The sequence below is a fragment of the Dreissena polymorpha genome, chromosome 7, assembly GCF_020536995.1.
Source record: "Dreissena polymorpha isolate Duluth1 chromosome 7, UMN_Dpol_1.0, whole genome shotgun sequence".
Taxonomy (NCBI): domain Eukaryota; kingdom Metazoa; phylum Mollusca; class Bivalvia; order Myida; family Dreissenidae; genus Dreissena; species Dreissena polymorpha.
Genome location: NC_068361.1, coordinates 4556457 through 4568587, shown reverse-complemented (window position 1 = coordinate 4568587; position 12131 = coordinate 4556457). Strand labels below are relative to the sequence as shown.

The 12131-nt window shown below is 35.8% G+C and overlaps 1 protein-coding gene across 1 annotated transcript; it reads left to right on the top strand.

The window, feature by feature from the left end:
- The first annotated feature begins 8915 nt into the window (after positions 1-8915).
- Positions 8916-10958, top strand: LOC127837383 (GTPase IMAP family member 9-like). The gene has a single exon (XM_052364386.1). It carries the CDS (start codon positions 9018-9020, stop codon positions 9960-9962), a length of 945 nt encoding a protein of 314 aa, XP_052220346.1. The 5' UTR covers positions 8916-9017; the 3' UTR covers positions 9963-10958.
- The last annotated feature ends 1173 nt before the right edge of the window (positions 10959-12131 follow it).

The window sequence follows — 12131 nt, the reverse complement described above, 5'->3', positions numbered from 1 at the left end:
CAAACGGATTACAATAACTCTAAATGAAAAGAAATGAAATTCATAACAAAATACTCGATTAACATTTTATTATATAGAGAATAATAGGTTAGTGTTGATTATAGATCAGGTTTATCATGCGAGGCTTAGAAAACAAAAAGCACGAGCCTTGGCGAGTTTATTCAGTAAACTTTTTTTATTTAAACAAAATAAGTTTTCATGCGTGTTTGTCGTACTTTGATAATGACTGTAGTGTAACCAAGGTCAGTGTATTACTCCGCGTTCCAAAAATAACCGCTGATCAAATAATCATTTTTTTTAAATCAGAATACCGTTCTGTAACAAAGTGTCGAGCGTTATTAATTACAATTTTAATCATATTGAATTGCAAACCTTTAAGTTTTATGATATAAATATGACATTAAGTTGTTATATACAAGGAACTACATTTGTTTACAACGTAGCCTAACACCACACACAATTCACTTTCGATATCAAACTATCGAGTCGATCACGAGGTGCACAATATTTGCTTCTTTGTTATAATATGTGGTTATTTCGTGACGAAATAACAAAGATTACTTGGATTTAAGCTAATTATATACATTAACATTTTGAATGTTGAAAGTAGCACAAAAGAATTGTGAGGCAAAGTTGTTCGAACTAGAGAGACATTTGCTGGTGAAGTGACTGGGTGGGGCGAACATCAAGATCAACTTGTTCGACGGTAGACAGTGGTTGTCTAGGCCGCATTTCGGCTACAGTTTCGGTGCATGAAGGTGAACAAGAGGAATCTGTTGGATTGTTACATTTACTGGACTGAGCATGAATGAACACTTTTGCTGCTGTTCAACAGATATGTTGGAATAATTGGACTGGACATTTTTGTGCCCTGTTATGGCCATGGTTTCAGTGGGTGGAATGTTTGCATTTCGAAGTTTTTGGACCAGGAATTTGCGAACTGAGTGGTTCATTATTCTCTTCAGACTCTTGTGCTTGAGAAAGCCGGCGTCTTTTGCCATGGCCTTCAGCATCTGACCTAACTTGTTGACACCCAATTGTTGACGCAAGAATCACCGGGATGCAGTGTCATTTGTGCGTATTGCCAGGTAGAAAAGATGCTTTGAAGAAAAATCAGATGGACGCATATCCGAGAGCAGCTTGTAAATTAACTCAGGATTTCTTGGTCCAGACGATTGTTTTCTACGGTCGAAGGGGAGCAACTCGAACTGACTTCTTTAAAGGGGAGCAACAACAACAGAACCTATTTGCATAGTGTTAAATTTACCTTATACTAGGTTTTAATGACAATAAATGACAAAAAACACGTTTTTTGCTACTTTCCTTTGTTTAAAGGTCATTAAGATTGACAAACATTTGAGATTGTTTTTATTATTGATGCACTTGGCAAATACAGGTGACGAGGTGCGTGGGAAAAAGTAGTCCCGGTTCGGCAGTTGATGACGTCATTTCGTGCCATTGATTATAGCCTTGCCGTTGATTATAGATGAAATTTAATAAACGGGGCTTTAATCAACCGATTTCGCTGTAAAAGTGGGATAAAATAGGAATGTTTATATCATACTAAATAAAATATTTTTTTAAAGTTAAACGTGGTGTTTTTTATTATCATCAAGAATGGCGGGCGAGTCATGGAAATAAACAGTTATTCTCCTTGGAAAGACTAGTAATGGAAAAAGTTCCACGGGGAATACCTTTCTTGGACAAAACAAATTTGAAACTGGAGTAAGTACAAGGGGTGTTACTGAAAAAATAGAACGCGAAACTTGCCGAACAACTTACGATAAAGAGATGGAAGTTGTGGACACACCTGGAATGTTAAAACGCGGAAGATTTCACGAAAATGTTCTGAAATATTTGATATTGACAAATGAATCCAGATGTTCTCCTGTTTATTCTGCATGCTTGTGGTCGATCACGTGAAGAAGAACAGACGACTGCTGATGTGATGAAAAGGATATTTTAAGAAGATGTTTTCAAAATTACTATTATAATTGTTACGTACGGTGATAGGTTTGAAAACGACGAGTTATTTAAAGCATTTTTGATGGATTCAGAAGATGTCCGAAAGCTTATTGAACTGTGCGGAAATCGTGCTTTGAAAATTGAGAACTCCGCGACAAATTTTGCTCGTGCGAAGTTTTTAAGGTTCACTGACGAGATAAAAAAAGAACGTAAAAATGCTATTAGGCGTGCCACCCAATGGTGTGCATTTGAAATACTGTACTACCAACAGCATTATATTATAATAACATTAGTTTTTGATGTTATTAATATTTCGGAAACAGACGTTTGTGATCAGACGCTGCTTATTCTTTTTTTTTCTATAAATAAATAACAAGAACCATAGAAAACCATAAATATTATGTTATTTTTTAACTAGTCTTTGTCACTTACTACGAAACGTTGGACACCGTTTAATTGGCTATATAATTCTTGGATGTTTAAGCACGTGATGTCTGATAGTGGATGTGATATAAAAAATATTTTATCCAGAAATCCGTTTAGAAGAAAACATCGTTCATTACAAACCTTTCTGAATAGGTTTAATGACAATTGGTGTCAGATCCTATATTTATTGTGCACACTTGTTACACTTTTCACATGTTGAACAGGATACTTTACACATTTATAAAATAAACTATCCATACAGCATTCAATATTTAAAACAGCTTGGTACAGGTAACACGAATATGATTTATTTATGTGATATACAATCAAAGCGCAAAACTACATATTCAAAACATTACAAAGAATTGTTTTAGGTCAATTTTGAAAGCGCCTAGAGAACTTTCGAACATTATAGTGATGAGTACCTACCTCGTCGGTAAAAATTAATTATTTATTTCGCTTCAGGTGCCCATTGCTAAAACAGTAAGTTCAACATTACAAGCTGACCAAAGTATGCATCGATTGAGCGAAGCCGGACGACCCGGGCTCTGTCCCCATACGAATTCATTATATTTTAAGTTTCAGAAAATGCTATTTACATAAAATAATACAATAATTACACAAAATATAAACTTGCTTTAAATAAAACGTTATGAATCAAAATGGCATCAAGGACTGAAAATAGTAATTATCTGACCACATAGCGGAAAGCTATAATATATTTTTGTTAAGACATTCTTGAAAAAGTCCGCTTTTAGTTGTGTTATTAGTATACTACCACCAAATATTTAATTGACTGCATGGGATGTAGAATTCTCGAGATGACAATTGTGTTCGTGCGCATCATATTTATCCTCCTCGCCCTCTGTGACGTCACAGCTTTAAGGCACTTAGGTAACCTCTCCGCTACATACAACAATTTCTACAACTCTCCTCTACAACGCCACACAGATCATTGCTGAGTACAATTATATTTAATGGTTAACTAAGTTGTTATTATATATTTATTGTGCTACCAAAGTGTGTATATAAAGTTTACTGTATATTCTTTTGAGTGTACTACCCGTTTCACTTATGTCTGGCTTTTCATATGTCTGCCTGACTGTTCGTCAGTTCTTCCCTCCGCCCGCAATATTTTTATCAATACAGCAAATGTTTATCCAGCAACTATTCCAGAAGATAATTTTTTATTCTGTTCCTCTCCTTATTTAACAGCACATCAACCACACACAATTATAAAAACTTGGATAAGCGCCTTGGAACGTCAATGATAAACATATAGGGTATCCAATCTAGTTTGATAGCTAGCCGTACCTTGCAGTTACCCAATAGTTAATCACAATCAAAACTCGCGTCTTAAATGATTTCAATCTAAGGTACATATGCAAATTTAAAATGAAAACATGAATGCAACACATGACGCTTAGATCGAATACTGCATATGCAAGTCTTCTGTACTAGTGTCGACAGCATCGGAGTTACGGTCCATCTACAAAAGTAATTTTAGTATGAAAAAAATGTGCTTCTAGGTGAATAAATGTTTCATCCACATTTTGAAAATGAGCTTTACTTATTACTGCCTGAAAAATAAACACTACTGAATGTTCTTGGATGAAATATGGTGTTTTTGTGAAGAGAAATGTACGAATTACACGCAAGCCATGTTTTAACTTGAAATCAATGGTCATGTTTATGTTGTTAAAAATATATATATAATCTATAAATTGCAATAGCACAGACACAAATTATCATAAAACTTGGTAATCATAATCAGCAACAGGTGTTCTGTGTGTCTATCCCTTCCAATTTTCCATTTCATCAGTCTGTCTGTTTATTCGTTAGCAAAAACTGAATTTTGCAATAACTTGACAGTAAAAAGATATCATGAAGCAAGATTACCTATTCAGCTTAAGGCTGTACGTTTGGCTGTCTGTTAATCTCGCACTTTGTTCATCTGCTGTGTGTGTATGTGTGTATTTTTTCCACAAATCTGACATAACTAAAAAAAAGTACATTTTATACAAGTAGATCATGCAATTTATTTAAATCCTAGAGCTTTGTATAATACGTTGGCTATATGTTGTCTTTTGTATTTCCGTAAAATTATTTGCTCTGTTTACCCACCCATCTTATTGTCCTTCAGCAAAATTACAAATATGTTGAAAAGGTACATATAATAATGTACATAATAATACAACTTATATATTGAAAGTGATGTGAGGATTATGCATAGCCTTTCATTTCTGCACATGATGTCAAATGTCAGATGACTTTTACTTTATAAAAGTTGCGAAAAAAATAATGCAGTTTATTATTATGGTACGTAAAATATATTCATTCAAAAATTAAAAGTGTTAATTTTATCTTATTGCTTTTTTATATCCGCGGTTGTTGCCTTTCTTTGAGGGTTTGGATCAACAGCTATTTGAGTAAAGTTACTATTTGGTATACGTTTTTCAAATAAAGTTATAAATTCCGGGCAAAACTAGTGTTTATTGAAATACATGTTTTGCTATGATCATCCGAAGATTTGGCAATGCAACATGTATATGGATGTACTACACTACAAGGCATATTTAAGTGTAATTTGTTTGCTTGTTTGTTAAAGATAACTTAAATCTAGTACCATACATCAAACGTTATCATAATTTGTCCCCAACGAAGAACAGATCATACAAGAGTAAATGACAACTTAAATGCCAAATATTAAACATCCCAAAATACGCCTTAATGGCAGGTTAATAATTCAAATAAACCACAGTACGTTTGTGATAAGAAACAAAATATTCTAAAAGACACCGTTCATACAATATTAAATTGCATGTAAGGCCGGTGGCAAAATAATTTTATCTGCAAATCAAGCTACATTCATTTTTTAGAAGTTTATCATTTTTCTTAATATTTTATCCCAAAAATAAATGTTAACATTTTATCATAGTATGTTAAGACAATCAGGTAAAACAACTATATTGATTTACCGCATGGTAATTTCATTATGGTATGTTTGGGAAATATATAAAGTACGTAAAGACGCATATCGATAGACAATTTTCTTCTTACCAATGTGTTAACCGACGTGCAATAGTATTTGATAGAGATATATCAAACTGTAATTGCATTTTATTATCTGTCGGTATAGGACCAGTTTAACATTAGAAATATGTTTTCTTAAAATATCTTACCAATAATGGTGAGTGTCTTTTTAGAAAAACTAAATAAAATCAACAACAACACGCTACCCTTTCTATACTTCGCTTTTACTTTTCTTTTAAACGACTTAGCCATTGGTTCTCTTTGGTTTTTGTGCATTTGATAACTTAGAAATAACTTAGATACATTAGTTTTTAATAACCAAAAATTAGAATATTCTAAAAGGCAGGCAGTGTTGCCAGTTCGTGTTGCTTTATGTATTATATTATAATCAAAGACAACTGACAATTAAAGTAAAATCGGTGAAACTATTAATTAATTTTATAAGTTTATATAAGTGTTCAAAACTGTTATACGACATTATGATTTCCTGTTGTTTCTTCGTATGTTTTCTATTGCAATGGTATTGTGGATCCAATATTGCAATGATATTGTGGATCCAATACAACAGTTTACGAAAAGTTCGGATTATCAGATATTCCAAGATTTCAAGCCTAAATTATTTCACCTTTAACAATTGAAATACCAATTTCACTTTTATGAATATAAATTTTGATAAAATAATATTTATTTGGTATAAATTAATACATCAATACATCATATATTCATGAATGAAAGTACATAGGACGCACATAGTAAACTAAAATAAAAAATAATCGCACAAGTGTTGTAATATTCCCTCAGGAAACTAAAAAAAAGTACTAACCTCTTTTCAGAAGTAGTAAATACATGTAAATGAATGTAAAAACTATCATAAACTGCTTACAATTATACGTAACGTGTAGTACATATTATGTTATCAATCGCAATTTGGCCCGAAATGGTTCACATTGCTCAGTTCATATAGCTTAACTTAGAATGTATATCCAGAATTATATCTAACAATTCAATTGTGTGAACTTATGTTTAATCACGTGAAATTGATTGATCATTTTTTTCATAACCAACTAATATAGTAACAAACAATAGGTTTACTTGGTACCTACACAGGTTAAGGAGGAATTGCGCATATAAACCTTGGTATTTATTATACTTTTTGGCCTGTGGCCCTAAGGCCATAGCGATGATGCAAATTTCTGAGACAGTCAGAATTAGCTGGCTGCCAAAACCCACGAATGAATGAATTCCCAAAAGTCTGATCTACCACTTAGCGGTAATTCATGCGCAATCAAAGAAGTTCTTCGCAGATCTGCATAAACCGCCTTGTACATACAGAACATCACTATATAACATGACAGTGTTGTAAAACGTGTAAAAAATATTATTGAAGCAAAATTGCTTAGCATTGGCTACGACATAGTTTTTATTATTGTTTGCATATGCATGCGAGAATAAGTTGCTCACCTGACGGTCTAGGCCGAAAAGATACGAGTGTCTACGGAGACAGAATAATTTTGTCTGATACATTTTTTGAAAACAATACATTTGGTATTTATAAACATGTTTTAAGATATTGTTATTTTATTTTGCGTTAACGAGATATTCAAGAAAAAATAAAATAAAAAAACAACAAAAATATTCATGATCATTCTCGGTAATATACGAATATACCGGATATGGTACTTCACTGCGCATATTGAGCGCGCAAATCGAACGCGAAAAGTTCTTCGTGAGACAAAGTACACAATCTGTACACCGTTCTTTATCAGGGTAAAGGCCAAGTCTCATTTTGATGCCGGCGGAGTCCCTTTGAGTGATCCGGGATCTACCGGGATGAACCGAGGCTCTACCGGGATAAACCAGGGCTCCATTGGGGACGACCGGGATGAACAGGGGAACACCGGGGCTCCACCGGGAAAGTATTAAAATGTTTAATACCTCCGGGATGAACCGGGGGTCACCGGGAAGGACCGGCAACGAACGGCGCGGCACCGAGAACAACCGGGACGGCAACGGGAACAACCGGGACGGCACCGGAAACAACCGGGACGGCACCATAGCTCCACCGGGGCCATACAAACCCCAGCAGAGCTACGGCAACGCCCCGGTGAATGTCGTTAGAGTCCCGGTATTGCTACGGTATATAAGAAAATAGGCGCTCTGCCGGAACGCCACCGTCATTCACCGGGGCTCCGCCGGGGCATTACCGGCGACGACCGGGGTAAAACCGAGGCGTTAACGTAGCTCTGCCGGGGTCTGATGCGGGTATAGACACGGTCAGTGCCGGCGGTGTTACGGTATACCGGGGCTCTGCCGGCTTTCACCGGGGCTCAACCGGGGCACTACCGGCAACAACCGGGGCTATGCCGGTACGCTGCCGGCTTTCACCGGGAACTACCGGCAACAAGCAGGGCTCTGCCGAGGCTTCACCGGGATAAACCGTAGTTAGTCCGGGTTAACCGGGACTCTGCCGGGCTGTTGACCGGCTTCAACCGGGGCGGCACCGGCAAATAGTGTGACTGCGTTAAAATATTTCTACGAATCATCCCGGTCGTCGCCGGTCGACCGGCGTTAGCAAACCGGGATGGACCGGGGCTCTACCGGCAAAAGTGAGGGCTTAAGTGGATTTTCTTTTGTATACACAATACAAAGGAAGTATGAGTGTTATCCTGATCTGTTAATTATGTAATAGAAAGCTATTTTAAGCTATTGAAGGCGATTTATTTGACGCCAATAATAACAGATTTTTGCGGCCAAATTGTTGTTGTTGTATATCTTCACGGCCTATGTAGACGAACCTCTACCAGATATGTAGAGTTGAACAAAAGGTTATCGTTCCCACAACCTGTTTCGTGTTGACCTCCACCGCCTATGTACACTGTAGTATATACACAACTATTTGTCTTGTCTTACAGTCTCTGAGCTTCTGCACTCAACCGCTAGGGTCAATCCGTATAAATTCGGACAAAGGGAGAAATTCGGACAAAACATCGCAATGCATTTTACGTCACACTAAACCTAGCCCCAGGCCTTCAGTGCCTACAGCGCTTTGATTCTATACCATACGATATGTGGAAAATATAGGCAGTGGAAATACATGGACTTGTTCACATTCATTCTTAAAACAATAAAGTATAAAGTTCAAAAAGTGTCCCTGCCACGGGAATAGAACGCGGGACCTCTGCATGCTTAACATCTACATTTCATAAGAAATTCATTTAAAACGGCGCGTATTAGAACGGAATCTTATTTTAATATTGACCAAATTATCGTAGTTTTCCTCCAAATTCTCGAAGACCGGAAATAAAGGAAAATAAACGGAATAATTTCATATTAGATCCAGGTCTAGTAAAGGTTTAAAACCTTTAAACTAAGTAAACAAGTTCGATTTCTCAAGGGTTTACGATCGCTTCATTGGTCCCAACTTCCTGGTTTCTTATATCGTTATTGGTTAAATGCGCATAACGCCCAGCGGTAGATTGTGAATACTCGGCTTAGTCGACCATGACGCCATTGATTTACGCATGCTGTAAACAAGCTGTTGACAGGTTTATTTAGCAAAATATCAATTTCGGTATTGAGTACCGGAATACAAAATGGCGGAATCAGTACAGGAGCGAAGGATTGTACTTCTTGGCAAAACGGGAAATGGCAAAAGTGCGACGGGGAATACACTTTTAGGTCGTGACGATTTCAAGTCCACCCTTAGTGCTAATGGAGTAACGTCGGACTTGTGTCGAAGTATCTGCTGGAAAAATGTGAGCAAGTATAAATTTGAGTATGATATTGTGGACACTCCAGGACTGTTTGACTGTGGAGTTATTGCGGAAACAGCGCTTAAGATTATCCAGGTCGCGGCGCTGGAACCCCATGTATTTGTGTTGGTAATCAAAGCGGACCGATTCACTGATGAAGAAAAGTTCATGGCGGATATGTTGAGGATAATATTCGGCGAAAATGTATTCGATCATACTATAATTGTGGTTACAAATGGCGGAAGATTTGTTAACGACAAGCATTTTGGACAATTCTGGCATGAATCGGGGTACCTGAAAAAACTGGTTGAATTATGCGGTGGACGAATAATACGGATTGAAAACACAACAAAACAATTCGACTTCGAGGAGTTCTCACTTTTCATAGAGCAGATGACCGAAGAAGGAAAATCGGTCTACAAACACACAAACAGAGATATTCATGAATCCGTCTTACAAGAAATGCTTCAAAATAAGCAAGAGGACGTAGACATTGCATCGCAAATCCGTGAGATGAGTGCAGAACTAGGACGGCGTTTGCCTTACTGGAACGTTCCGTTGATTGCCGGGGCGGCCGGGGGAGTTCTTCTTTTAGGGACGGTTGGTGGCATCGCGGTCGCTGCCGCTGGCGGTGGGGTCCTGGCGGGAGTCGCAGCGTCTGCTGGGCATATGGCGGTGGCCGGAGGAGTGGCAATGGCACACGGGGTGGCCCATGTAGGGACTGGACTACTCGCATTGGGAGGAACCATAACGCCGTTTGTGTTTCGCAAATTCTGGCGGTCATAATAAAAACATTACTCTACAGAAATTATTATGTGACGTTCCTTTACGTTAGCAACAAGATTTTAGATCATAGCATTGCAAGACATAGCTAAACTTCTTTTCGGCTTTTGTTAAAGTATATAGCTGATACATTGCTTGTACTCCACATGTTCTACACAGTGAACTGTGTTTCGTGTGTGTAAAATGATTGATTTATACCAGAGCTTTAGAACAATGCATATTTGTGATGATACAGATACCTATACAAAACACAAACGCGGAAAAAACAAGGTATTTGTATTCGATGTCTGAATCCAAGCGAAATGTATTTCAAATAAATGCTACTAATAAATTACATTTAATATTGCAATAATTCAAAATATTATAGATAAAAACAAGAACATATTCACCAGATTGGCAAAACATACAATGCCCAATGTGTGACCTATACCTCATAATCAAGGATCTGGCAAACTGCCAACATATTTAGTAGACAGTTTAATATTTTGACACACACCAATATCCATGAATAGACGTATTGAAAAAGGATGCAAATTATGGTACGACGTCAAGGATACGCATACATTTATGCAATGTAAAAAAGATTTTAAAAATATATACACTCTGAAAACATACGGTCATTGAAGTTCAAATACATATGAGATTTGTCATGGAATCAATATTCAACATTCTTTTCCTCTGTTCCGAAAGGACAGGCTACACCATTTAAGTGACGAATTGCATTAGCTTTCAGTAACTTAATGATGTCGGTTCATTTTACGTTTGCGTTTACATCGACATAAAGATAAAAACAGACATGGCAGAAAAATATAACAATGTGTTCGTGTTTTAAATTGAATTTAAATTTTAAACATGAAGGAATCAAGATACGTACGCCGCTCCCAACCGCTGCGAGCAAATTGAAACTTCAATTGTGTAATTAAGAAAACACGCTTTGTTTTTCAGCGAGATGTCCATATATATATATATATATATATATATATATATATATATATATATATATATATATATATATATATATATATTTATATTTATATTATATATTTATATATATATCTAACCCGCTAATGCATGTGCTTTAAAAAAATCAATTTAACAGTTAAGTTTTGTTCAGTGTTTTTGTTTTGTCAGTGCACTATTTATGGTATTTTATAACATTAATTTAATTCACGTAATAAATGTCATACTGTGCGTTTGTAATGTTGCTGTTTTGTGGCCATTATTCATGTGTACAAATTATCAAATTGAACCTCCTAAAATGTTAAGAGATATGCATTTAAATATGTAAATAAACAACCGAATATGTTATTTATCTTAAATAAGTTATATAATTAAAAGACAAAGCAACCGTTTACAAGGTAAGCCATTAATAGTCTGATGTAAACCACTTGCTTAATTATTATGCACAGTTTACAATTGCACATTTTAAAATATGTTAAGGCCCCTCGAGCTTTAAGTATGAACTAGTAATTTAACCTATATCAAAATAGATCAAGTGTATGGTACACTAACACCTCCTTACGATAACCAACTAATCAGCATGGCTCGAACAAGATATACTTGTGTATGATTTAATTCCGTTCTATATGTTTTTATATCAAAAGTATTTTAATAGTCAAGCACAAAGTAGTGCCACACAGAAAGTTCGAATATCAATTTAATTAAACATTTTAAAATGCATTTAAATTCATTACAAAACGACCAATCTTAAAATTTGTACATGTACCTGATTTTACACCGGAATAATTATCAAGTTTAGGTTTGCATAAAACTGGCCGACGAGTACCAACTACACAGTGGTAAGTGTCGAACTGTGTACGACTAAAATACTGTTCTTTATGATTTTTATAGTATTACTAATTGTATTGTGAATTACATAATTGTGCTTCATATATATATATACGTCACGTTTATTTCTGTGATCGCTTATCAAGCTTACTTAAGGGTATCGTGATAATTATCCAACAAAGTTGATCGTATCATGTTTATATCATTTATACTTAATACATGTGCTAGAAGTATTCGCTATACCTGCAATATGCGTTGTTGCTTCTCTTTTCAATAACGTGTTTATGTAAATAAGAGCACAATATGAGAATATTTGTTAGTGTTTATGTGTGTGTTTCCTGTGTGATTGTAGACACTATGTATCTTCTCGATATTTAAAGCACA